This window comes from Miscanthus floridulus, chromosome 16, assembly GCF_019320115.1.
Source record: "Miscanthus floridulus cultivar M001 chromosome 16, ASM1932011v1, whole genome shotgun sequence".
In the NCBI taxonomy this organism is placed as follows: domain Eukaryota; kingdom Viridiplantae; phylum Streptophyta; class Magnoliopsida; order Poales; family Poaceae; genus Miscanthus; species Miscanthus floridulus.
Genome location: NC_089595.1, coordinates 109,353,588 through 109,381,046, shown reverse-complemented (window position 1 = coordinate 109,381,046; position 27,459 = coordinate 109,353,588). Strand labels below are relative to the sequence as shown.

The 27,459-nt window shown below is 43.7% G+C and overlaps 2 protein-coding genes across 3 annotated transcripts; one reads left to right on the top strand and one right to left on the bottom strand.

Annotated features, from left to right (window-relative positions):
- Positions 1-20,820: 20,820 nt before the first annotated feature.
- Positions 20,821-22,897, top strand: LOC136512698 (large ribosomal subunit protein eL43z). 2 transcript variants are annotated; one of them, XM_066506675.1, is made up of 5 exons: positions 20,821-21,008; positions 21,769-21,808; positions 21,906-21,994; positions 22,477-22,559; positions 22,652-22,897. In XM_066506675.1, the coding sequence occupies exons 1-5, from the start codon at positions 21,006-21,008 to the stop codon at positions 22,713-22,715; spliced, it is 279 nt and encodes a 92-aa protein (XP_066362772.1). In that variant the 5' UTR covers positions 20,821-21,005; the 3' UTR covers positions 22,716-22,897. The 2 variants fall into 2 exon arrangements, with proteins under 2 accessions (XP_066362772.1, XP_066362771.1); XM_066506674.1 differs by lacking the exon at positions 20,821-21,008 and having other exon boundaries at positions 21,742-21,808.
- Positions 22,898-23,184: 287 nt separating this feature from the next.
- On the bottom strand, positions 23,185-24,895 carry LOC136512697 (aspartic proteinase NANA, chloroplast-like). Its single transcript, XM_066506673.1, has 2 exons — positions 24,344-24,895; positions 23,185-24,254 (listed from the first exon to the last, which is right to left on the bottom strand). Exons 1-2 carry the CDS (start codon positions 24,850-24,852, stop codon positions 23,441-23,443), a joined length of 1,323 nt encoding a protein of 440 aa, XP_066362770.1. The 5' UTR covers positions 24,853-24,895; the 3' UTR covers positions 23,185-23,440.
- Positions 24,896-27,459: the final 2,564 nt, after the last annotated feature.

Here is a 27,459-nt window from a genome sequence, read left to right as displayed (position 1 = left end):
ACCGAGGGACCAGATCTAGAATGAACAACGAGAGAAGGAATCAAATTGGTGGCATAGAACTAGTCAGCACGCCAATCCCTCACAGAGTCAACCAGGTCATAGTCAAAGAACTTGCTTTTAAGACCCTAGCAAAACTGAATCTCGTAGCCACCAAGAACATTGGTGTCTTCGCGGCGGGGTTGAGGCTTTAGACAAAAGAAGTGACAGAAGAGAGAAAGAGAAGGAGGAATTCCAAGGAAAGCTTCACAGAGATGAACAAAAACAGAAAGATAGAGAATGGCATTGGGAGTAAGATGGTTCAAACTAACCCTAAAATTACCAAGAAATTGATGAAGGAAGGTAGAAGTAGGAAGGCAAAGTCCAGCATGGATAAAGGAGATGAAGAGAATAATCTCACCAGGGCCAGGAGCAGGGACCCGATGCTCGCCTAGAGCCCTCCATTCAGTAATGTCCTTACTCTGGATCAGACCATTGCTAATAAGCTCGCGAAGCTAGTCTTTAGTCATTGTCGGAGCTGGCCATGACTTCTGGGCAGCCCTTATGGCCATGAACTCCTGGTTCTCGATCACGGAAAGAGACGACTCCTCATCCACAAAGGTTGCCTAGGACTTGCTCATGGCTTTCTTTCTACCCATGTACTAACGGAGGCAAAAGCACTAGGGAAAGAGAAGGCTCAGACGGCGGCACTCAGATGGTGGCGGCAATGGCGACGGTGGAGTTGCAAAGGCTAGGGTTTTTTCAAGGCGAAAGGCGAAGGCAGGATACCAAAGAAAAGGAGGACAAAGGCCTTTAAATAGATTTTACACCAGTAAAAACATAGCCCACCAGGCCCGTTTTAACGCAGCATGAGAACGCAATGGTCCATTTACTAACACAGCTAAAATGATGGAAGACACAAATCCACACAACGGTACAGTTCAACGAGCAGATTTCGGACTTACCCATCCAGCAAAACGGCAGAGTTACCATATGGCTGCAAAAAGAACTCATTAGCCATGAAGCAACGGAAGGTTACCTCACAAGGAACATAACAACCCGGTTCTAGCATAAAGAACTCAGGAATTTCATAGACAACTAGGACATCAGCAGAATAAAGAATGACAACTCAGAAGACAAAATTTTCTCTATTACAAATGACTTCAAAAGATACAAGATTACACATCTTACAAGACCCAACGAACTCAAAACTACGATAGGCAAGTAGAAAAAAGGAACCCAGAAACAACTAGGCTCTAGAACGACTACGTGTTCCAAATCGCTACTCGGTAGAACAAACCACACTCGGCTACACTGTTTTCTTCAAAGGACGAACGCAGTGCACCCAAGGCAGAAATCAGCAGAACGGCAAGACAACATAGAGCAGAGAAGGCCGGCAGGCATCTGTCTACCCAAGTCCGATGTGATGCTAGATATGGTGTTGATCTGCACCAGATAGTCTCAAGACAAGCGGCGAGGATCAACCCAGAACTGCCAGATGAAGGAACGAAGCCCACATCATAAGACTTCCTCCAACTACTGCCACGTACATCTTGGTACATTGCTGCTGCGGGATTAGTCTACCTCTAGTCCCTATCACAAGACTTCCTTCAACTATGACAAGACATACGAGAACTATAAAATACACCCGGAGGCTGCTCTACTTCACAAACTACCATATTCATGACTACAGAGACTTCAGAACAAGCAACCAAATGCTCAATGAATCAAAACAACACTCTAGGAGGGTATTTATAGACCGAAGGAGCGGTGCACGTGGACCAGGAGCACAAATGAAACAAGCCTAACAAAGGACACAGTGAAAAGACAGAATTCAATGAAAAGGGACTTAGGAGTGAAGGAACAGTACTCAAGGACAAGCATATTCGAAAGGATATACCAACACTGTACAACTCATGAACAAACAGCATTCACACTCAACCACTACCATATGACTACATCTGATAATAGCAGACTACCAAAGAATATGCCAAGACCCTGCATCCAAGTTCTTCCTGAACAAAACAACCCGGATAAATTCTTGGGGGTTGTAATAGGAGAAGTTCTCAGTTCTTTTCAAACAACATAAGATTCAAGACCCTCCAACTTTTTGTTTCAAATAGCAAGAGGCTCGGGGGCTACACTCAGTGAGTGCACTTTTTCCTTCAAAAAGCGCACGTCACCAAGACAACTACTTCAAGACAACAGTTTTTCAAACAACATAAGATTCAAGACCCTCCAACTTTTTGTTCCAAATAGCAAGAGGCTCGAGGGCTACACTCAGTGAGTGCACTTTTTCCTTCAAAAAGCACACATCACTCAGAAGACTTCTTCAAGACAGACGACTTCAAGACCACACGACAAAAAGAACCCGGACATAACTATATCCGAGCTCTTTTCGACAAAGAACCTGGGTATATGCTCGAGAGCCTTTCGATGAAGAATCAGGATGATTTCAAGAAAAGACCCTCAAGCTCCTTGTGCCAAACAACAAGAGGCTCGGGGGCTACATCCAAATGGGAGTACTTTTTTCTTCAAAAAGGTACACACCACGCAAAGATCTCATGAAGTGCTACATGGTTTCACTTAAGAAAGCACTTGGACGACGCTTGTTCCTGCTCGACGAGACTTAAAGGAACAAGACGAGGCTTCCAAAACTCAACCATGAAGTGCTCAGGGGCTTATCGGTGCGGGACCCATGGGATATCCCGCAAGGAAGGGAGAAGACCTAGTCTAATTAGGATTCTTCCCCTGTAATCTTAGTAGCAGTATTACTCTGTAATCCTACTAGGAACTCTCATTGTAAACCAACTAGGACTCTAGCCTCCTGACTATATAAAGGAGGGCAGGGCTCCTTGGATCAGGAGCTTAGAGAACAATGGTGCAACATAACACTTTACAATTAATCTAACGCAAAGACTAACGTCAACTGGACGTAGGGCTATTACTCGATCAAAGATCGAGGGTCCAAACTAGGATAAATCGACTGTCTCTTGCGTTTACTATCGAGTTCTGCATACGCTGAAGCCCAAACAATACTGCCCCAGGGACCCCCATGGCAGGCTATCGATGGTCAAACACCAACAGTTAGCCAACAATCCCATAAGCCACTCAAGAACTAAGCACATAGACAACCGACATCATTTCTTGAGAGACCACAAAGCCAAAGAAGATATCAAAATTCGCCATGTGAGCACCAAAAAGCAACTAGCCGATATCTTCACTAAGCCTCTTGATGAGTCAAGGTTTTGTGCTTTGCGTAGTGAGTTAAATATACTTGATTCCTGTAACGTGGTTTGAACTATAGCACACCTTGATTGATGAACTAGCATGGTTAGGAGAAATGAATTGCAAAAAGTATAAATATTGTGCTTAAAATGTTTTATCATAAGAAACAAGTGCATTATGATCATTGTTTGTATTTATTATTTGTTGTTGATCATAGTGTGCTTGAGATATGTGTTCACATCCTATATATAGAGAGGTATTTAGTTAATAGCTAAATTTCTTGTACTAGGGAGTGTGGCTGTGCCGCGCCTACCCTACGGCAGTGCTACGTGTGGATTGAGGCAGTGCCGCACTTTGAATTTCAACTAAAATTCAGCCCACAACAATAGTTATTGTGGGGGGCATTTTCTTACCTCTTATTTCACTTGGCCCCTAGGGTAACCCTCTCCTTTTCTCAACCCAGCAGCCACCGCCTCTCCTCTCGCATGCCACACGCAACCGCTCCGCCGTCGCTCTATCCAGCTACGCTGCCACCTTCGACATTGCCATGGCCTGCTGCTGTTCTTCTACGTCGTCATCAGCAGTAGCCCTAGCTCATGGACAGAGCCGATTCATCTCTTTCCTCCTCAATCCACAAAAACCAAGGTGAAACCCTAAATCCTTCCCAATCTATGCAATATGTCGATTCTAGTTGTCTTGGATGGTTGATTGGAAGGTATATAGTAGTTTGGATGATGTATTGAGAATTGATTGAAGTAGAAATCGTGATTCAACTTTGGAACCAAACTGACTGCTATGATAGTGCGGCACACTCAGTGCAGCAGTGTCGCACCTCTATGGCAAAGATGGCATTGCTACACTCCTAGCTCAATGGTTGACTCACTTTATCTATTTCACTCAGCACCCATGAAAGGTCCTAATGGCTAGAGGGGGATGAATAGCCTATTAAAAATTTCTACAACAGTACTTAGCAAACCGGTTAGACAAATATGAGGCAAAGTGAGTGTTGCGCTAGTCTACTAAAAATACAAGCCACCTACCACAATTCTAGTTTCTATAGTCTCTATCCACACAATAGCTATGTCACTACACTAAGTTAGTGTGCTCTCAAAGGCTAACTAAAGAGCCACACTAACCAAACTAATAAGGTCTCACAACTAGCTACACTAAAGAGCTTGACAACTAGTTTACGGTAATGTAAAGAGAGAGAGCAAGATGGTTATACTGGCGAGTCAAGGAATGAACCAATCAATCACAAGAATGAATACCAATGAAGACCAATCACCTCAGAATCAAATGATGACACAATGATTTTTTTATCGCGGTTCACTTGCTTGCCGGAAAGCTAGTCCTCATTGTGGTGATTCACTCACTTAGAGGTTTACGCGCTAATTGGCATCACACACCAAACCCTCAATAGGGTGCCACACAGCCAACACAAGATGAGGATCACATAAGCCATGAGCAATTTACTAGAGTACCTTTTAGCTCTCTGCCGGGGAAAGGTCAAGAACCCCTCACAATCACCACGATCGAAGCCAGAGACAATCACCAACCTCTGCTCGATGATCCTCGTTGCTCCAAGCCATCTAGGTGGTGGCAACCACCAAGAGTAACAAGTGAATCCGGTAGCGAAATACGAACACCAAGTACCTCTAGATGCAATCACTCAAGCATTGTACTTGGATTCTCTCCTAATCTCACAAAGATGATGAATCAATGATGGAGATGAGTGGGAGGGCTTTGGCTAAGCTCACAAGGTTGCTGTCAATGCAAATGGCCAAGAGACTGAGCTAGAGCCAGCCAAATGATATTTATAGACACCCCTAAATAATAGAGTCGTTGGCTCAATTATTGGACTAACTGTGGGATGACCGAACGCACAGGATGTGTGCACCGGACATGTCCTGTCGCTGTGTTTGGTCATAGCCTGACTGTCACATGTCCTAGCAATTTGAAACTATCCATTGGCGTGCAATGGCTCACTCGCGCGCGCTCACTGACCATCGACCGGACGCTCCTGTTCAATTGACCGGGCGCACCATGTGTAGAAGGATATGGACAAGTTTTATGAACCCCAAATGGTAGCAATTGCTCCCCCTACATATGTGCTAAGAGTTTGGATTGTAGCTTGCACATATGCTTAGATAAGAAATATAGGCGACAATGTCTACCAAATGATGCTAAGGTATAAAAGATGGACCTTTAAAGCATGATACCAATTAGAGTGCACCAATATACTATCCTTAGCACCATTAGTAACTAGACATACACAAAAACTAGAATACCCCATGAGATTAACATTAGAAGCAAAGGTCTAGTTTTCATAATATGAGCATGAGTCTAGTTACTTAACCTGTGCAAGCTAGTTTTTCATTTCATCATTCAAACCTACAACTAGCATACACCACATAGGCATGGATATTTAAATTTAAAACTTGTGCCATGCAAGCAAATATATGAAATGCACATTCAAATGCACCATACAAGTTCATGAGCTTGCTCCCCTTACTTGTGTGCTTAAAATTTTAATTGATCCCCTTACTTTGTCATATCTCTTCCCCTATGTCAATTTCTCAATTTGTCCCCCTTTGTTATCTTTTCACTATCTTTGTACACTATTTCTCTCCCTTTGTCATCAATGACCACAAAGGTTTAATTTTAAATAGGTTGAGATTATCAATGTGAATCAATAGGGTGAGGATCATTTTTCCAAATTTGGTCCAATCTAGATCACTTGCCAAAGATATTTAACTCAGTTTGATTCAAGGACAAGCTTCTTCACACCTCCAAATAAGGGTTATCTTATACCATGTTGAGTTAAACACTTAGAGCTCATTTTCTAGATCAAACACTAGGTTTACAAGCCCACAAACATGTCATATGCTACCACTAGACCAAATTAAGCATATAAGCAATAGTGGTACCATACAAACATCAAAATCATTTGATTTTTATGAATGAGCCTATTAAATGTGAAAGATGACTAGATGCACTAAACATATCCTTAGCAAGGATGTATGCCATGCCAATCAACTTTTACCTTTGATTGCTTGAAGGAGAGGCATGTCATATAAGTGGGGGGTGTATCAACACATATTTGAGAAATTCAATATGTTCAACTCATTCCTTAGCTTGCAAAACCTTTTCATATCTAATGGCTTGGTGAATATATCGGTAAGTTGATCTTTGGTGCCTACACTCTCAATGCAAATGTCCCCTTTTTGTCGGTGATCTCTTATGAAATGGTGGCGGACATCAATGTGCTTTGTTCTTACATGTTGAACCGGGTTGTTGGTTAACTTGATTGCACTCTCATTGTCACATAGCAATGGCACTTTCTTGAACTTGATTCCAAAGTCATTCAAGGTGGCCTTCATCCAAAGTATTTGTGCACAAGAACTACCGTCGGATATGTATTTGGCTTTGGCGGTTGATAATGCAACACTATTTTGCTTCTTTAATGACCATGAAACTAGTGATCTTCCCAACAATTGACATGTGACTGATGTGCTCTTTCTTTCAACCTTGCATCCTGCATAATCTGAGTCGGAGTAACCAACTAGCTCAAACTTTGCTCCTTTGGGATAACACAAACCAATATTTTGTGTATGCTTTAAGTACCTCAATATTTTATTTGTAGCCTTCAAATAACTTTCTCTTCGTGAGGCTTGAAATCTTGCACACATGCATACACTAAGCATGACATCCAGCCTTGATGTGGTCACATAGAGTAGGCTTCCAATCATAGACCAATACAATTTTTGATCCACCAAATTGTCACTTGCATCACTATCTAAATTGCCATTTGTCCCCATTGGTGTACTAATGGCTTTGCTATCACTCATGTCAAACTTCTTGAGCATGTCTTTGATGTACTTACCTTGACTTATGAATGTACCATTCTTCAATTGCTTGATTTGAAGACCAAGGAAGTAACTTAACTTTCCAATCATGGACATTTCAAACTCATTAGCCATCATCTTTCCAAACTCTTCACAAAAGTCTTGATTGGTTGATCCAAATATGATGTCATCAGCATAGATTTGCAACACAAATAAGTCTTTGTCAATCTTCTTGGTGAAAAGAGTGGTGTCAACCTTGCCCATCATGAACCCTTTAGAAAGTAGGAAGTCCCTCAATCTCTCATACCATGCTCTAGGTGCTTGTTTCAATCCATACAATGCCTTCTTCAACTTGTACACATGGTTGGACTTCTTATCATCTTCAAAACCGGGAGGTTGCTCAACATATACTTCTTCATCGATGTAACCATTGAGAAATGCACTCTTGATGTCCATTTGAAAGAGCTTGATGCTGTGGGCACAAGCATAGCTAATAAGATTCTAATTACTTCCAATCTAGAAACCAGGGCATATGTTTCTCCAAAGTTAAGACCTTCAACTTGTGTGTAGCCTTGTGCTACCAATCTTGCTTTGTTCCTTACTACTATCCCATCTTGATCTTGCTTATTTCTAAAGACCCATTTTGCTCCAATCACATTGTGTCCCTTTGGTCTCTCTACTAATTCACATACTTGATTTCTTGTGAAGTTATTCAATTCTTCATGTATAGCATTCATCCAATCAATATCCTTCAATGCTTCATCTATCTTCTTTGGTTCAATGGATGACACAAATGAGAAATGCTCATAAAATGAAGCCAATCTTAATATAGTTTGCACATCTCTTGAAATATCTCCAATTATAGTGTCCAATGGATGATCCCTTGCAATATTGGTTGGTTGAAGTATTGAAACTTGATTGCTTGCACTTGCTTGATCATTGGGCTGAGATGATATACTAGCCACTTGATTTTGTTCATTGTCATGAGAGCCATTTATACTAGCTTGATTTGTATCATCTTGCAAATTTGTGTTAGAGAGCACTTGCACCTAATCATCTTCATCATCATTCACTTGCCTAGGCCTTAATTCACCAACATCCATGTTCTTCAAGGCATTTGAAAGTTGAATGCCTCTAACATCTTCCAAGTTCTCATTCTTATCTTGGGAACCCTTGGTTTCATCAAATTCAACATCATGAACTTCCTCAAGAGTACCACTATCCAAATTCCAAACTCTATATTCCAAACTCATTGTGAATGCCCTTAACAAATGATTTGAATGTTGCAAACACATCACTTTTGTCCACTAGAAAGAATACACAAGTGTATCTAGTATAATCATCCACTATCACAAAGCCATATTTGTTTCCACCGATGCTAGTGTATTGTGTTGGCCCAAACAAATCCATGTGCAATAACTCAAATGCTTTACTAGTGCTCATCATACTTTTCTTAGGATAGGTGTTTCCAACTTGTTTGCCGGCTTGATAAGAGCTACAAAGCTTATCCTTCTCAAACACAACATCTTTCAAGCCTCTAACCAAGTCATGCTTAACCAATCTATTCAATTGTTTTATTCCAACATGACCAAGCCTTCTATGCCATAACCAACCCATGCTAGACTTAGTGAACAAACATGTTGACAATTGAGCTTCACTAGCATTGAAATCAACCAAGTATAGATTCTCATATCTAAAGCCTTTGAAGATCAAGTTAGAGCCATCTACACTTATGATCTCTATATCATCTACCCCAAATATGCATTTGAATCCAAGATAACACAATTGAGCCATGGATAGCAAATTAAAGTTCAAGCTCTCAACAAGCAACATATTGGAAATGCTTATGTCATTGGATATTGCAATCTTACCAAGCCCCTTGACCTTGCCTTTGCCATTATCACCAAATATGATACTATTATAACCATCATTGCCATTGGTATTGATTGATTTGAACATTCTTGCATCACCTATCATATGTTGAGTGCACCCACTATCAAGAATCTAATGCCTTCCTCTAGCTTTGTAATTGACCTATAAAAGAATATCAATTCTTTTTAGGTATTCAAACTTGCTTGGGTCCTTGAAGGTTAGTCACTAAGCTCTTTGGTACCCAAATGACTTTCTTCTTTGAGCTCATCCAAGGTGCACCAATGAACTTAACCTTTACACCATTTGCACCCTTGGTAAGCACATAGAAAGAATTAATCTTAATTGAGGATATATTAGTATTTTTGCTCTTGTTCTTGCACTCATGCTCTTTAATACCAACTTGCTTGCAACTAGTGCAAAACCGACTATTGTTCTTCACAAAACAAGTCTTGTGAGGAGCAAAGGCCGCCTTTCCTTTCTTGGGGGTATAGCCCAATCTCTATTTGTAGAGAGAGGCTCTTTGGCTACCCAAGCACATAAGCAAGCGGTCCTCACCGCCATAGGCCTTAGCCAAGGTGTGAGTGAGCTCATTAATCTCCTTCTTGAGGGGCTCATTCTCAACCATTAGTGAGGCATCATATGTGAAACCATCACTACTAGATGAGGTGGAAGTGGAAGTGGAAGTGCTACAAGAAGGGTTAGTGGGAGAAATAATGATAGGCTCATAGAATGATTCATCAATTAAGTCACAAGTTAAGCCTACATTACATGTCTCAACACGCTTCTTCTTATTTTGCTCATCAAGCAAAGAGGAATGACCTTTTTCAAGCTTCTTATGAGCCTTACCAAGCCTCTCATGGGCTTCCTCTAGCCTCTCATGAGATGCATTGAGCTCATCAAAGGCTTGCTTAAGGGCTTTTAGTTCCTTACACAAACTTTTGTATTCCCTTCTCTTAATGTCAAAGTGTTCTTTAGCATCATCTAGCATGTCAAGTAGTTCATCCTTAGTTGGTTCATCATCATCACTATCACTTTCATTTTCATTTTCATGTTCCTCATCACTTTCATTATCACAAGTTTATACCTTAGTGGCCTTAGCCATGAAGCATGATGGAGTTTCAAAGAGAGAATGCTTCTCATTATAGCAATGATTGCAAGTGCCTTCTTTTTGGTGGTCTTATCATCATCACTATCATCATCATCACTTGAGGAAGCATCACTATCCCAAGTGACCACATATGAACCACCCTTCTTCTTCTTGAAGATCATCTTGTCCTTCTTCTCTTTCTTTCCCTTCTTGTCCTTCTTCTTGTTCTTCTTGTTGTCATTATCATTGTCGCTATCATATGGGCATTGAGCAACAAGATGATCTTTGCTTCCACAATTGAAGCACCTTCTTGACTCTTCCTTGTTCTTGGATAAAGACTTCTTTCTTCTAGCATGGTAGCCCTTCTTCATCATAAACTTGTCAAATCTCTTGACAAAGAGAGCCATCTTCTCATCATCCATGATGAGGACATGACCTCTATACATATGACCATGCTTGGAGAACCATATGGAAACCAAGGAGATCAGTGATGGTGTCCTAAGCAAGGAGGCCCAAAGCTCATCTGGTTCGAGTCACCAAGGTGGAGGCCCAAATCAAGTTCGAGTCCATCTCGGCTTCCAGGACCGGTCTGCCTTAAACTAGTCACCCAGGACGCATCCGGACTCCATTTTCGATGATCCACACATGGATGTAAAGCTAATTTGATAAGGAAGCCAATCCAAGTGGTTTCACATCAAAAGACCTTCGAAATCAATAGGAATCGTCGAAATAAGTCAGCGACTAGAATCTGTTAGGGTGTTGCGACACCGTCTTTTGGTCCGTTGGACAGTGTATCGTGTTTGGGACCATTAGAGGGCGCATCCAGGGGGTGACGCCCAAGACTCTATAAATAGCAGCCGTCACTCTCCTTAGGGTTTGGAGTTTTGTTTAGTTCTTGATTTTCTCATGAAATAGACGTCGTTTTACTGCAACTATCGCCGCTAAGGCCGCTTGCTGTAAACTAGGGCCCCAGTTCTTGATCTTGTTCGCCTATGGCGATTAGTCCTTTCGAATAAAGACTTAAACTTTTTCTCATTATCATAAGCCTCATATTTATTTGCAATTTTAGATTGCGTTTACCTCGTTCTTGCTTGTGTTCTCAATTCACTTGCAGGAAAGCCTTCTCGGCGAGGTCAATCGCGTTCGCGTGGTTGATAACCAATGGAGCAGTGGTGTAATGGTTGCGGGGGTCTGAATCAGTCTTGGTTCGAAGCCTAGATCATGAACATCGAGTCTCCACCAATCGGTGCTATCATACCTTTTGGAAGATCGGGCCTTGTCTACATCAAGTGGTATCAGAGACCTTGTTGTCTGTTAGGTATAACTTTGTTTTTCCCTTTAGATTGTTACTGTTTTTGCATTACCTATAGTCCACAAAAGGCCAAAAAATATACATCATCACATATTCCCTATCCTATAGCCTCATTGTATCGTGCAATTTCGTCTCTATTCGTGTTGTTGAGTTTGTGTCCTAGGTCAAGTTCTAGTTGCTGGTTTTAGATTATTTTTAGTCCAGTTTGTGTTTTCCCCTTTGTTTTTCATCATAATCCGTGAACATCTCCAAGTCTTGTTGAGTTTCCTTTGTATCCATCAAACCCTAGTCCACGTCATCTAATTTTCTACATTTGTCTTCACTGTTTCCATCAAATCATTGCTGTCGTGACCAATTTTGTGCGCATTGTTCCTATTTTATCCTCTAATTCAGAGTGCGTTCGTAAAACTAGTCTAGTTTTTGCATATGAACTTGGATTTCAATGTTCCATATATCAAAATCGATCAAACACTTTTTTTGAATCTGTCCATCCCCCATCTTATCGAGGTCGGAGATTTTTATTTTGGTCAAAAGGTGGTCACAAGATCCTCTTTTTGTGGTCACAAGGTTTTTATCGATTTCGAGCACGTCTTCTGGAAATTTCACAGGCCACATCTTTCACTTGTTTAAACTCATATTTTTTGTGGTTACTTCTTTTGTGCTCCTAAGTGAAGAAAAAATATCAAAAAATAAAAAGAAAAAGTCAAAATTTCTCAAAAAAACAACGACAGCCCAAAAATAGAGAAAAAGGGGCAAAAGAGGAACAATATCTAGAGGAGCACATAGAGAGCGCCATTTGAGCTGTGTTTGCGTGTGCTGATTTCTACCTTGTTCCTAATCATATTCTTGTTGTTCACATCACTTGATACATCTGGTACTTGGAATGTGAGTAGGCCAGCAACTAAGACAAGTACTTGGGATACTTATTCAGCTTTGCTATTTAGTTGTGAATTTTGCTATTCCTTGCTACTATATTGTGCCTATCCAAGCTCCACTTTCTACTAACCAAGTACATGTTCGCCTTGCAACTGTTACACTCAAGCTACAATAGTATCACAGTCATCGATCGATTGCACCGCCTATTGCTTTGGTAAGAACACCTGTAAGACCGTGGTAAGATGCTTAAGAGTTGAGTGCCTTATTTTTTCTTGTCCACAACCTAAGTAGTTGGTAGGGATAATACTTTTGTGTTGTCTTTTGCTGTCTTCTAACAATGATAGGTTGTTTGTATTCATCGACTTATGATGGTATAGGTGCTGATGAGTACATGGAGTGGGAAATTGCCATCGATAACATATTTGCTACTCGCTTTATGTGTCCAAAAAGGAAGGTAAAAAATGCAGTTAGTGTTTTACGACATTCTGCTTTATCTTGGTGGGAGTCTTTAGATCCTTCTGATAAGCCTCAAACTTGGAATGATATAAAACTTCTTATGTAAGAAACCTTTGTTAATCCACCTCCTGTTTTGACTTCATATGATGAGGTGCACCATTTAGAGGAAGAGTCTGTTGTTATTCCTCCTGCTATGCCTAACCTTTTGCAGGACAATGTAGAAAAGAGAGAGGATGACGTGATAGAAAATGAGAAGCTCATAGCCTCATATGAAAATTTAGAACCATCAACTATTACCCCTGCTGAACATGAGAGCAAAGGTAATGCCCATGATGCTAAACTCATAGAAGGTGAGAGTTCTCTTGATGTGTTGAATTTTTCCACCAATCATGCTATGATAGAGCAAATTTTAGTGGAGCATTCGCTTAATTTACCTTTATCACAAGATGATTTGCTTGACGTTTCTTGTGACGAAGATGCCTTGCATGATGATATTTATGTTATTCCCATGCAATCATTGAAGAATGATCATGCTATATGTGTGTTGAAATTAAGCACTTGTGCTAAAAATAGACTTGTTATTCATAATGCTAGTAAAGTTGATGAGCTGAAATAGTTGACTTTTTTAAATACTTTAGGTTACATTGAATTTGATGTTTTGTGTAATCTTAGTTCTTTAGAGAAGAAACTTTATGCATATGCTGATTTGTCATGGTTCTCTAGACATACATATCATGTTTTTGGCAAATATAACAATCAAGGACAATATTTGATACAACGAGTTTACATTTGTACAAATCCAAATTCTCCTTTAGTTGTGCAAATTAATGATCAACTAGAGGATAGTAAAATCAACATTGTTGTTATGCCATATTCCTCTAGTTTTGCTTTTCGAACACAAGTGGAATCCAAAGAAAGGAAGCATATATTTCTTATTAGTACTAATCTTTTGTAGGATAGTATTGGCAAAGATCATATGTATTTCAATCGAGCAGACTGCATGTCTGTAGGACAAGACATGCTACAAACCTGGACATGTGGTCATATTCTTTCTCACAACATTATCCATTCCCATTATTTTGGAAACCTCGTTTGTCCTCATGTTGTGCAGGATCGACTTCAAACAAAATCGACATCGAGGATGACTTTTCATCAAGAAAGGGAGGATGATGAGGACATGACCTCTATACATATGACCATGCTTGGAGAACCATATGGAGACCAAAGAGATCAGCGAGGGTGTCCTAAGCAAGAAGGAGGCCCGAAGCTCATCCGGTTCGAGTCACCAAGGTGGAGGCCCAAATCAAGTTTGAGTCCATCTTGGCCTCCAGGACCAATCTGCCTTAAACTGGTCACCCAGGATGCATCCAGACTCTGTTTTCGATGATCCACATATGGATATAAAGCTAATTTGATAAGGAAGCCAATCCAAGTGGTTTCACATCAAAAAACCTTCAGAATCAATAGGAATCGTTGAAACAAGTCAGCATCTAGAATCTATTAGGGTGCTGCAACACCGTCTTTTGGTCCGTTGGACCGTGTATCGTGTTTGGGCCCATTAGGGGGCGCATCCAAGGGGATGACGCCCAAGACTCTATAAATAGCAGTTGTCACTCTCCTTAGGGTTTGGGGTTTTGTTTAGTTCTTGATTTCCTCGTGAAACAGACGTCGTTTTGCTGCAACTATCGCCGCCAAGGCCGCTTGCTGTGAACCAGGGCCCAGTTCTTGATCTTGTTCACCTATGGCGATTAGTCCTTTCGAATAAACACTTGAACTCTTTCTCATTATCATAAGCCTCATATTTATTTGTAATTTCAGATTGCGTTTATCTCGTTCTTGCTTGTGTTCTCGATTCGCTTGTAAGAAAGCCTTCTCGGTGAGGTCAATCGCGTTCGCATGGTTGATAACCAATGGAGCAATGGTGTAACAGTTGCGGGGGTTCGAATCAGTCTTGGTTTGAAGCCTAGATCATGAACGTCGAGTCTCCACCAATCGACGCTATCATACCTTTCAGAAGATCGGGCCTAGTCTACATCAATCCATCTCATCAAAGCTCAAGTCTTTATCTTCGCTTGATGATTCTTGCTTTGTGTTGCCATTAGATGATGTGGCCTTGAATGCCACACTCTTCTTCTTCTGATCCTTCTTCTTATCTTTCTTCTCCTTCTTTTCTTCCTTCTCATTATCATCTCTATATGTATCATCGGTCGTTATATCTCCCAACACTTGGTTTGGTGTCATGGTGTCCAAACCACCCCTCACTAGAATAGGGACTAATGTGCTAAATCTTGAGGGTAAGCATCTCAAGAACTTATGGGAGAAGTCATTGTCCTCCACCCTCTCACCAAGTGCTTTGAGATCATTGACAATCACTTGTAACCTATGGAACATCTCTGGCACACTCTCATCCTCCTTCATCTTGAAACTAGCAAACTTCTCCTTGAGGATATATGCCTTGGCACCCTTCATGGCTTGAGTGCCTTCAAATGATTCCTCCAACTTCTTCCATGCTTCATGAGCCATCTCAATGTTCTTGATTTGCTCAAATATTCTCTCATCAATAGCATCATGAATGGCACTAAGAGCAATGTCATTGTTTTGGAGAAGTACTTCTTCAGCGGCGGTGGGGTTCTCTGGATCCTCTATCTCAATCTTGGTCTTCACCACCTTCCAAACTTTTCTATTGATTGACTTGATATATGTTGTCATCTTAGCCTTCTAATAGGGATAGTTTGAGCCATCAAATTAGGGTGGCTTCTTGGTATTGTTGATTTGAGCCATTTTTACACCAAAGGTTGTTAAGCCTCAAATCATGGTGACCACGGCTCCGATACCACTTGAAAGGTCCTAATGGCTAGAGGGGGGGTGAATAGCCTATTAAAAATTTCTACAACAACACTTAGCAAACTGGTTAGATAAATATGAGGCGAAACGAGTGTTGTGCTAGCCTACTAAAAATGCAAGCCACCTACCACAATTCTAGTTTCTATAGTCTCTATCCACACAATAGCTATGTCACTACACTAAGTTAGTGTGCTCTCAAAGGCTAACTAAAGAGCCACACTAACCAAACTAATAAGGTCTCACGACTAGCTACACTAAAGAGCTTGACAACTAGTTTACGGTAATGTAAAGAGAGGGAGTAAGATGGTTATACCGCCGAGTCGATGAATGAACCAATCAATGACAAGAATGAATACTAATGAAGACCAATCACCTCAGAATCAAATGATGACAATGATTTTTTACTGAGGTTCACTTGCTTGCCGGCAAGCTAGTCCTCGTTGTGGCAATTCACTCACTTGGAGGTTCATGCGCTAATTGGCATCACACGCCAAACCCTTAATAGGGTGCCCCACAACCAACGCAAGATGAGGATCACACAAGCCATGAGCAATTTACTAGAGTATCTTTTGGCTCTCCACCTAGGAAAGGTTAAGAACCCCTCACAATCACTATGATCGGAGCCGGGGACAATCACCAACCTCCGCTTGACGTTCTTCGCTACTCCAAGCTGTCTAAGTGGCAGCAACCACCAAGAGTAATAAGTGAATCCAGCAATGAAACACGAACATCAAGTGCCTCTAGATGCAATCACTCAAGCAATGCACTTGAATTCTCTCCCAATCTCACAAAGATGATGAATCAACGATGGAGATGAGTGGGAGGGCTTTGGCTAAGCTTACAAGGTTGCTATGTCAATGCAAATGCCCAAGAGAGTGAGCTAGAGTTGGCCAAATGATATTTATAGATACCCCCAAACAATAGAGTCATTAGCTCAACTATTGGGCTAACTGTAGGACGACCGGACGCATAGGACATGTGCACCGGATGCGTCCGATCGTAGCATAACCACCATGTGTCCTAGCCATTTGAAACTATTCGTTGGTGCACAATGGCTCACTCACACGCGCTCACTGACCATCGATCGGACGCTCCTGTTCAATTGACCGAATGCACCATGTGTTAGAGTCCGGTCATTTCTAGAGAGCTCCTAGAGAGGTAAAATTGTGACCGGACACGTCTAGTCACGCCTGACCGGACTCACCCAGTGTCTAGTCACTCACCCTCTTTTCTACGTGCCACCACGTCAGTAGGACCGGATGCTGAATAGTGTTTAGCCAGAGTCCAGTCACTTTTCTTCTCCAAGTCCGGTCATAGGGCAAATCGAGCATGAGAGCACCACCTTCTTTTATAATTGACTGGACGCTAGAACCCTGAGTCTGGTCACTTCAAACTCATCATTCGGTCATTGTTTGATAGTGAAAAACACCTCCTTCAATTTACCAACTTCTCTACCCTTGCTCAAATGTGCCAACCACCAAGTGTATCACCTTGTGCACGTGTGTTACCATATTTTCACAAACATTTTCAAGGGTGTTAGCTTTCCACTAGACTCTAAATGCATATGTAATGAGTTAGAGCATCTAGTGGCACTTTGATAACCACATTTTGATATGAGTTCCACCCCTCTTAATAGTACGGCTATCAATCCTAAATGTGATCACACCGCTAAGTGTCTCGATCACTAAACCAAAAAGCTCCTATCAATTTCACCTTTGCCTTGAGCTTTTTATTTTTATCTTTCTTCTTTTCCAAGTTCAAGCACTTGATCATCACCATGGCATCACCATCACCATGTCATGATCTTTATTTGCTTCACCACTTGGAATGTGCCACCTATCTCATAATCACTTTGATAAACTAGGTTAGCACATAGGGTTTCATCAATTCACCAAAACCAAACTAGAGTTTTCAACCCAATGCTAAGATTCATGATTACTAGGCTTTCTCTCAATCATATCTAGATGAATCGATGACATAGACATGCATATGCGTTCTAAGATTGTATAGTGGGCTGTGAGTTAAATTATGAAGTTCAGTAGACAAGAAGATGCAAAGTGCAGTCTTGGTGAAACAGCTGGTGCGGCAGTTCTGCTTTCAGGTGCGGCAATGCCACACATCTGGGGGCAGTACCTCATCAGTTGCTTCTCTCGCTTGCATGTTGACTCTTCTTGATTACTTAACTTGCTTTATAGGGTAACTCCTACTCTCCATTTGTACAATTTCTCATTTTGATCTATGTTTTTGCGAAGATGGCCTCCAGAGGTGATGATGACCAGAGGGGGAAGAGGAAGATGATAGAGCCTCGGGACAAGCAAATGCCTCATCATGGTCATGGCAGGACCATAGGGGGTAGTAGCAGTGCAGCAGGCAGAGACGTTGCCAGCGACAGGGGGAGGAGAGATTAGTTGATCTAGGAGGAGGAGAACCTGGAGAGGGCTGGCCGCACTATTTCTCTAGGTGCTTGTCTAGATACTCCACCTCATCTTGAGGAGTTTGACAAGAGCTACATCAGAGAGTATTCTGATGAGGAGGAGGAGGAGAAGGAGAAGGAGCAGCCAGAGCTTGATCCACACACCAGTTTGAGATCCACCTTGCAGTTCATGAGGAGGAGCACTAGGCGTAAGCGCCACACTTTGACCACTCATCACCAAGGGAGAGAGGTAGTGTCTTCTTCTTCCTTCGATGACGACGACGATGACGATGATGGTAGAGAGGAGGATGTTGCAAGTGCTAGTGGAGTGCTGGTGGGGATGATGTTGATTGGGACACAATCCAAGAGAATGAGGAGTGAGTGTTGGTCTTTCTTCTTTTCTTCTCTTTTTGGTGCTTTATGCTAAAGGGGGAGAAAATTAGAGGGGTCAATAACTTTTTTGATGCCATAGAGGTTGTTGCAGCTAGAGTCTTGTTCGTATCCATTTAGAATAGTCTTCGTTAGGTCAGAGTTTGAGAGTCTATTAGAAACTCTATTTATGTAATAATGCTACTTAAGTACTTTATATATGTGTGGGATATGAACATATATTAATCTATGATGTCGCTTGTGATACAATTGTGCTAGAATATATATCTTTATATGTATCACATGTTGTGTGGTGCCTGTTCTTATCTGTGCTGTTACAACAAGTGTGGCAATGCCACACTCTGATGCGGCAGTGCCGCACCCATCTACAACAGCAAACCATGTTGTGCATAAACTGTCATTTGCATCACGTTTTACATACCTAACACAGTATGCAATACCCCATAGGAGCATGGATGTAGGGGGAGCCCCATCACTTTCACTAAAATATGAATCTTGGCTTCTTATGCCAATTTAAGAATTCAATTCTCTATTCACATACTTAGAGGGAGGCTCTACACCCATGGCTTAAAAATCTCATTATTTATTTTATATCTTTTGTAAGCTCTAATTGGGTTGTTATCAATCACCAAAAAGGGGAAGATTGAAAGTGCAATCAAGCCCTAATTGTGGGTTTTTATGATAGTGACCACGTAATTAGAGAACTAATGAGATTTATCGAGATGACAAGCAGGAAATTCATGTTTGAGGATGCTACACGAAATAGAGGAGCCCCCAATTACAAATGTAGATGGCTTCAAACTCAAAGAAGGCTTAAATTCTTTTATATTTTGAATTTGAGTATAGGAAAAACCATACCATGAAGGGGGACGCAATGCTTAAGCTAATATATGCTACCAAGTGATTAAACATACACATGCATCCTCAGATTCACAGCCAAGACAGTCTACACTTTACTCTTACCCTTGCTGTCTTGCGTGGTGCGGCACTGCCGCACTTGAAGAGAGGCACTGCCGTAGTACGGCACTGTCAGAACTTAAGTGACTGTTGGGGGCTAGGGGATATTTATACCCTTCCCCTTCCTCCCCAATGGCTCTCTGCCTCTTCTTCCTCACTCCAGCTCCTCCAAAATAAAAATGAGTCTCTCTCTCTCTCTCTCTTCCTCCATTAGTGACCTTGAGCTCTCAAACAAATCCATTGATTTTCCTATCAATCCTCGAGAGAAAAGGGTCTAAAACTCGATTAGAGAGAAGCTTCATTGATTCCTCAACTCAAAAGAGCACTTGGTTCACGTTTTGATTTGTGGTCATGTTTGTTACTCTTGGAGCTTAGCTCTTAGCCAGCTAGAGTGTCGTCCGTGGAGTTTATCAACTTGTGTGGCAGCCCTGAGAGGTTTGTAACCATCTCTTGAAGCTAGTAAACTCACCCCTCGTCTTAAGAGTTAAGTCTCTTGACTTGAGAACGAGGAAGGGTTGAAAAGCCCTAAGCCTTAGTGGCTAACCTCAACAACATAGAGGTAGGCAAGCCTTGGTGGTGAGCCGAATCACAGAATAAATTATTGTGTCACTTGTGCTTGATTTACATTACTTGCATTTTATATTGTTGGTTGAGGTGATTTCTAGGGTTTCTAGTTGATCTACTTGTGTGTGGTGTTCCTACAACTTCTAGCTCTTAATATGTGACTATCATACCTGCAGTAGGCTGAGAAATTGCTCTGATCTAAGTTTTCGTTCACTGATTTTGAACTGTGACTCGAAGTTGTCTGCAGGTGCAGCAGTGCCATTGTTCTGGTCCGGCAGTGCCGCCCTCTAGAGCGGCAGTGCCGCGGGGTGAATTTAATAAAAGTTTGAGTGTTTGTTTTGACAGGTCTATTTACCTCCCCTCTAGGTCAACCAGAGATCCTACAATTATTTTTAGACATAAAAACAACCTTAAATAAAAAAAAACCATAAACTATAGAGTTGCATACCTCTTTTTTCTCTATGATTTCGATATATATTTTATTCTCATCTCAGTTCATATGTAGAAGTTATGAATCTTTTGAGATGAGCTACCAGAGAAAAGACTCCATCAATTGAACTACACGTAAGTAAATACTTCCCTCTTGTTCAATCGACGGTATTAGTAGTATAGCTTTAATGAGTGGAAGTGTTCCCAAGTAAAAAGAGAGTGCAATTAAGTAGCAAATGCCTTAGCTTCTTTAGCTAGACGTTGTAAACATTCTACGGCTTGGCCAGGACAAGTGCATGCGTGCGCTTTGCCCTTCCTTCAAGTCGATTGTAATTTGTCGATGGCTAGCTGATGGCTAGCTAATAAAGCTTCTCTTTTTTCTCGCAAAAAAAAGTAGTACAGCTTTGCAATTTTTTTTGGTTTGGACAAATATTTCTGAAAAAAAAACAATTTATTAAAAATATATAGAAATAAAAAATCGTGGGGTGGTCAGCCGGACCATAACACGCACCTTCTTTTGGGGCCTCAAAGTATGCTATGTTACAGGCCTTGCAAACATCGGGCCGCCAGAACTCTGGCCCAAAATTTACTATCCCAGTCTGCCGGCGGCCGACCAGAAGAGCCCGAGGAAAACCCTAGCCGCATCCACATAACCTCGCCCGCGCCGCCTCCCCCACGAGACTCGAGACCTCTCGCTTCCGGCGACGCCTTCCTGCTCTCCCTTCCGGTGACGCCCGCCACTTTCTCGCCGACGAGATGGTACGTCGCTTTGTGAAAAGTTGTTTACTCTTGGGCTGTCTTGATTATGGTCGGCATCGAGAAATCCTTAACCCAATTAACTAGCATCTTCGAGAAATCCTGATCAATTAACTAATTGTACTCCCTACTTATTTAGCCTGCTAGTGCTTTCCGTAGCTGTCAGGAATCGTCAGGTTCATAGTCTGACCGTGGGATTTCGAAATCTGCACTATTATGTTGTTTCTTATTAAAATGTTTGTCACAATCTTGTTGCCGGTCGGACAGTCCATTTCGACCACCTAAGGCCGTGTTTGGGTGCACTCTAATCCACCCCAATCTACATGTATTGGGATGAATTGGTGTGGAAAACTAGTGAATTTTCCACCCAATCCTGATACATGTGGATTGGAGTGGATTGAAGTGCAGCCAAACAAGCTCTAAATGATCGGTACAGGCACTAAATAACTAAACAACTACAAGTGTATAGTTGAATAGGTTACTGAAGTAGTAAGAATATTGTGCTTTCTTCAGATACATGCTTTGAGTAATAATTATCATTCCACTCGAAAAGCTTAAACTTTCCAACTAGATCTTAACTATTGTTTACCATCTCCTAATTTTGGGCAGTCGAAATTAATTTGCATCAGTTGAATTGTGCTGGTATAAACTGGTTTACCGGTTCCCTCTTCTGTCTATGCAATATATCATGTTAACCAATGCAGAGTATTGTAGGTATCTGTACATGATTTTTTATTTTTTATGTTCTGTGATGGTTTTGCAGACGAAGCGTACCAAGAAGGCAGGAATCGTTGGCAAATATGGTACAGACACTGGACTATCTTTACTCATTGTTTTGCGATCTCATGTTCTTACCATTGTATTCTGGTTGATAACTCTTTTGTTATTGCTGTTACATAGGTACCAGGTATGGTGCCAGTTTACGTAAACAGATCAAGAAGATGGAGGTCTCCCAGCACTCCAAGTACTTCTGTGAGTTCTGTGGCAAGGTAAACTCAACGATTTTGTGATGCCTTGCTTTGATAGTCACATGACAAACTGGTGGCTCATTTACTATGCATTTGTTGTGTGTCGTTTATTGCTTGTTTGCCATTTTGAAGATGCACTGTTGTTTTCTTTAAACAATTATGTGCTATTGACTTAATCTAGTATAGTAGTATCTCCACTTTTTGGGATGACAACATTAATAGTGACTTGGTTAAATATGTTCACTGCTATTTGCAATATCAAATTGTGACCGTCTTCCATATGGCCATATCCATGTTATGGCATTTCTGAGATAGTTCCCGCCTTATCTGAATTCTATCATTCTACTAGATAGTCGGTTAATGTCAAGATACCTTGCTAGACCTTTTCTGTTTTAAATGGTTTTAATGAAACTCCTTTATGAATTCCATACCATGTTTCTTTCCATTTGCTTTTTGATTCTTACTTGTGCCATTGTCTTTTGTATTGCAATACTTTATAACAGTTTGCTGTGAAGAGGAAAGCAGTTGGTATCTGGGGATGCAAGGACTGTGGGAAGGTTAAGGCCGGTGGCGCCTACACCATGAAGTATGTGATGATGTCCAGTTACTCTGTTTATATTGAGTTTTCTGTGTCTCTAGTCGTCATGTGTTTTCTGATTTGTCACTTTGCATTTCCAGCACTGCTAGTGCGGTCACTGTCAGAAGCACAATCCGGCGCCTGCGGGAGCAGACCGAAGCATGAGTATGGGCAGTTTGAAAAGGGTACCTGGATTTTGTAGTTCAGCCAAGAGTCGTGAATTATGATGTTGCCATTTGCCTATTTAGCCAAATGAACAAGAAGAAATGTCCTTTCTGTAGTGACCTTGATACTTTGTACTATTTGGTTTTTCATGCTAAATCGATGGTATGCAAGTACTTCCGTAATTGTATGCTTTCTTGTGCTGCCGAACAACTTTGATGTTCTTTGATGGTTCTGGTGGTGCTTAGCTGCTGCTAGCATTGAGAGCAATGGCAGAAGATAGAGAGAAACAGAGGTGTTTAAGTACAAGCAAGGGAAAAAAATCGCGCCCCCCGGCGGCCAAATTGTTGATTACCAACGGTACATTTCGGTGCTGTTACAGCATTTGTCAAGCGTGTACTAATAGGTTTGATGCAAGGATAGCAAATCGCCCAGAATATCTGTATGTATCTCATGCAGAAACTTGATTTAAAAAAAAAAAAAAAAAAAACTAATAGGGTCGAAACCCGGGCCATATGAGATGGCTTAATGGTGCACACACGGGGATTCGAACCGTGGTTGCTAACTCAACTCTAACACGAGCTAGCCAACCAGGCTCAAGCCCGCTTGCAGAAACTTGATTTATGCAGAGCATTTTCATCATTTTCGTTTTCTAATATTTTTTTATCTTCAGAAAACGAAAATTTCCGTTCGAATGCTCTTACAAAACCATCAAGTCAGCTTTATGATCATCGGGTGCAGTTCGACTGCTTGAACCTGACCTGCATGTTCTTGAGGTCGAATTCCCAGAGGTGCTCTTGCTGCATGATGTTGCCTATGACCGACACGCCGGGCCACTCGCCCTCCTGCACCCCGATGCACTTCACGCCCGGTTTCACGTCGATGACGTAGCTCTTCGCCGGTGGCTCCAGCCGCGCCGACCCGGCGAACTGCACCGCCAGCTTTGGGATCTCCGGCGCTCCCGGTCGCCGTGCCGTCCAGTTGTAGCAGTGCTCGAACGGGGGGAAGCTCACTTTGGGGACCCCGTCCAGGTGCCTGCTCAGGGAGGTGACCACGGCCTTGTACGCCGGGGCGGCGAGGACCGTGAGGGTGTTGCCGGAGTCGAGGATCACGCCGCCGCTCTTGGCGTCCCACACCTCGGCGGGGATGTCGAGGGCCTTGCCGGCCACGTGGATGGCGTCGACCTTCACGCCGTAGAAGGGCATCTGGGGGTCCAGGAACAGCTTCGTCTGGGTCGCCGGGGTCCGGGGCACTTGCCCTGGGCCGAAGGCGAGGTACCCGGTGGCGTTGCGCGGGGCGAGGTGGTCGACGAGGCAGTAGGAGAAGCTGCCACCGAAGCGCTCGGCGGCGCGGGTCGCGAAGGAGATCTTGGCGTTCCCCAGGCTCAGCACGCCGTCTGCTGACCGGAAGCTCTGGCCGTCATGCGAGGAGGAGCAACCCAAGATCACGCCTTTCAGCTGCGCCACCTTGCCGCCGGGCAGCGCGATGGTCGCCGACTCGGTGCCCACGATGCCGCGCGCCCCCGCCGATCCTTCCTTGTACCTGCCACGCATGCACACAGTTGGTGGTGGCATTGGCAGGAAGAAGTGATGCACGCATGGACAATGGCGCGTAATGGTGGTGGTATTGACCGGTAATCGTAGGAGCAAGGGCTGGCCGACGAGGAGCAGTTGGCGAGGGAAAAGGGCACGTCCAACTTGCACGTGTCGGACGAACACGGGATGGGCGCCCACGACTTGGAGACCTTTGGTCGGAACACGCGACCCGACGGTGAGGAGCCGGCGCACTTGACCCAGGTGAGGTCGCTGCCGGTGTCTGCCACCAGCGTGAACTCCTGCGCGGGCGTTCCCACGAGGAGCTTTACGAAGTACTGCCCTGTGCCGGAGTAGGCCCCCGACGACATAGGCAAGGAGACCGCAGACGACGACGCCACCTCCGCCGCAACCCTCCGGCTTCCGCCGTGGCGCGACCGGAGACGGGCGGAGATGTACAAGTGCCGGCGCTGGTCGTCCCTCACCCGCGAGGCTAAAGGCGCTCCCGGCCCAGCGGGGACAAGATCGAGCCTCGCGGACTTACCGCTCGCGGCGGCCGCCGCGGCGAACAACAGGAGCGACACGAGCAGGTTGCTGCGCAAGGCCATTTCGTCGTCCTTGGCTCCTTGCTCTCCCTTCACGTCGTCTCCCTCGCACAATGGCAATGGCAGATAGCATCATAAATTTGAGGAACAGAAGCTAGCTTTGGTGTGGCCTAAATATGGCAAAGCAGAAGAAATGCATGCCATTTGCGGGCGGCATTATTGACGGGCCCTATTTACAGCAAGCAAACTGTATCCAATGGATGGTATTCCTTTGGCGTGGCAAGTCATGAGATACCTAAAGTAATCTTCACCTTTCTTGGTAATTTATATCTTCAATTATGTCTCCACGAACATTTAAAAAAAAGCCAGACCGACAAATCTTAAGAGTTGAGGCCGATAGATATGTAAAGTGTCGGTGCAAAAAGTGACCAACAAGTAAATATTTATAGTTTTGTCGTGCGTTGTGATCGGATGTGACCTAGCACTCAATGACACAGGATTTATACTGGTTCGGGCAATGTGCCCTACGCCCAGTTTCAGTCGATCGGTGACTTTATTGCTGAGCCCAAGTGCTCGAAGTTTGCTGTGGGATTAGAAACTAGTAGAAATGAGAAGGTGGTGTTAAAGGCCCGATCGGACTCTGAACCTAAGCGGCCAGAGTGACGGGTGCTCTAACGTACGCTAAGTATTGGAGTGTATGCTCTGTGTAGCTGTTGGGTTCTAGAACCGTTGAGCTGTTCGAATGCTCAAGTTGTCTAGAGCCAGAAAGAACGTCCCCAGAGAGGAGAGAGCGCATCCCCTTTTATAGTCGAAGGGGATGGCCTTACAAGCCAAAGAAAGAGAGAATGGATACGTGTGTTACCTAGTCTTGTTGCCCACGTGGTCGGGTATGAGACGGTCGTCGGCGCCAACAATATTGTTTATGTCCAGACGCATATGGCAGGGTCTACTGTGTTCGTCTGGTATGGCAAACGTCGACGTCTACAATATTGTTTGTGCTCTGACTTGTCTGGAAGGTTGCATAGTGCCTGTTTGGCATGGCCTGGTGGCACCGTCCTGCAGGTGCGCAGGGCATGGCAGAGTACGGTCCTCGGTATAACGGTTGACTTGAGTGCCTTATCTTATTTGCTCCTCCTGATCCATGGGTCCACACCGAGCAGGCGTCCCCGGTCCGTCATTCCTAGTCGGCTCCGACCATGTCGGTCGGGGAAGAGCCTCAAGCAGAGGTCCGGCATTTCTCTAGTCGAAAAAGGAGGTCAGAGTCGGACTGTGGCCCCATTTTGGCCAGGCCTTCCGGTCGGGGACCGGATCGTTGTCCTGGCCTGGGAGGCAAGCGTTGTCGCTATGCTGTCTGGACCAAGTTTTTACAGGAAAACAGGTCCATTGGGGACCCCGGGTTTATGAACCCGACAGGAGCCCCAAGCCCTTTTGGGACTTCTGTGAAGTCATGAAGGGGTTGTTGATACTCGTTTTGCGAGCACACCCGGTGGGTGTAAGATTATGGGTCACCGCCGGACGAGATGGAGCGTGAACCCAAGTGTCAGGTGAGGCAGAGCCTGCGGCCGAGGGGTCGGGTGAGACATAGCGCCAACCCAAGTATCGGGCACGGCCGAGGGGTCGGGCGATACGGAGCGCCAACCCAAGTGTCAGGTGTGGCCGAGGGGTCGGGCGAGACGGAGCGCCAACCCAAGTGTCGGGCGTGGTTGAGGGGTCGGTCGAGACATAGCATGAACCCAAGTGTCAGGTGTGGCCGAGGGGTCGGGCGAGACGGAACGCCACCCCATGGGTCGGGCGCCAACCCAAGTGTCAGGCGCGGCCAAGGGGTCGGTCTAGTTTCGTGCGTTACCCCGTCCGTGGTTTCCGCAACCAGAGGGGTTGAGCTAACATCTCTTGCCTCGATGGCTCGAGTGACATGCTTAGTGAGCTTAATAATAGGTACATCCGAGTGGAATCTGGGTCCGTCGTTCGTAACGGGGTCGGCATAGCCCTCATGTGGCATTCCACTGCTCCTTAACCCACCTTCCGACAGATGCCCAAGCTGTACTGGAGACTGACTCAGGAGGCCCGCTGGCCTCCCCTTGATGGAGATTCTGTGGGCATGGCTCGAGGTCAGGATAGAACAAGAAGGTCGAGATGACCCTGTTCGCTTCTGAGCGGATCGAGCGAGGGCCGCTAGGGCTCATCTACGTTTTTCTCTCATGTCTCTGTTTGACGCGAGGTGGCCTTGAGCCCTTCATGGGCCAGCCTTTGAACACCGGTCGGTCGTTGCTCATATCGAATGGGGCGACTACCACTTCATGACGCAACGCGAAGCATTGTGATGCAACAATTGCATATGCAATGCTTAGATGTATGAGATGAATGTATGAATGCATGCATGAGAATTGATGAATGAATGATCATGCACTAGAAAACAAAAAGGGGTTTTGGTAAAGTTACCTCGATGGCTTGAGTGACGGGTTCGGGGAGCTCTTATCGGATATGTTCGAATGGAATCTGGGCCCGTCGTTCATGATGGAGTTGGCATAACCCACATGGGGCATCCCACTGCTCCCTACCCGTCTCTCGGTAGTCGCCCGAGCCGTCTGATTGACTTGGGTGACCCGTTGGCCTCTCCTCGATGGAGATTCCATTGGTAGGCCCTTCCAAACTCCGCCTAGGAAGGTGGAG

Coding starts and splice junctions, on each gene's coding strand:
- LOC136512698 (XM_066506674.1), top strand. CDS start 21,757: ATGGTTTTGCAGACGAAGCGTACCAAGAAGGCAGGAATCGTTGGCAAA. Junction 21,995..22,476: donor TCTGTGAGTTCTGTGGCAAG/GTAAACTCAACG, acceptor ACTTTATAACAG/TTTGCTGTGAAGAGGAAAGC. Junction 22,560..22,651: donor GGTGGCGCCTACACCATGAA/GTATGTGATGAT, acceptor TTGCATTTCCAG/CACTGCTAGTGCGGTCACTG.
- LOC136512697 (XM_066506673.1), bottom strand. CDS start 24,852: ATGGCCTTGCGCAGCAACCTGCTCGTGTCGCTCCTGTTGTTCGCCGCG. Junction 24,255..24,343: donor CCTTGCTCCTACGATTACCG/GTCAATACCACC, acceptor CATGCGTGGCAG/GTACAAGGAAGGATCGGCGG.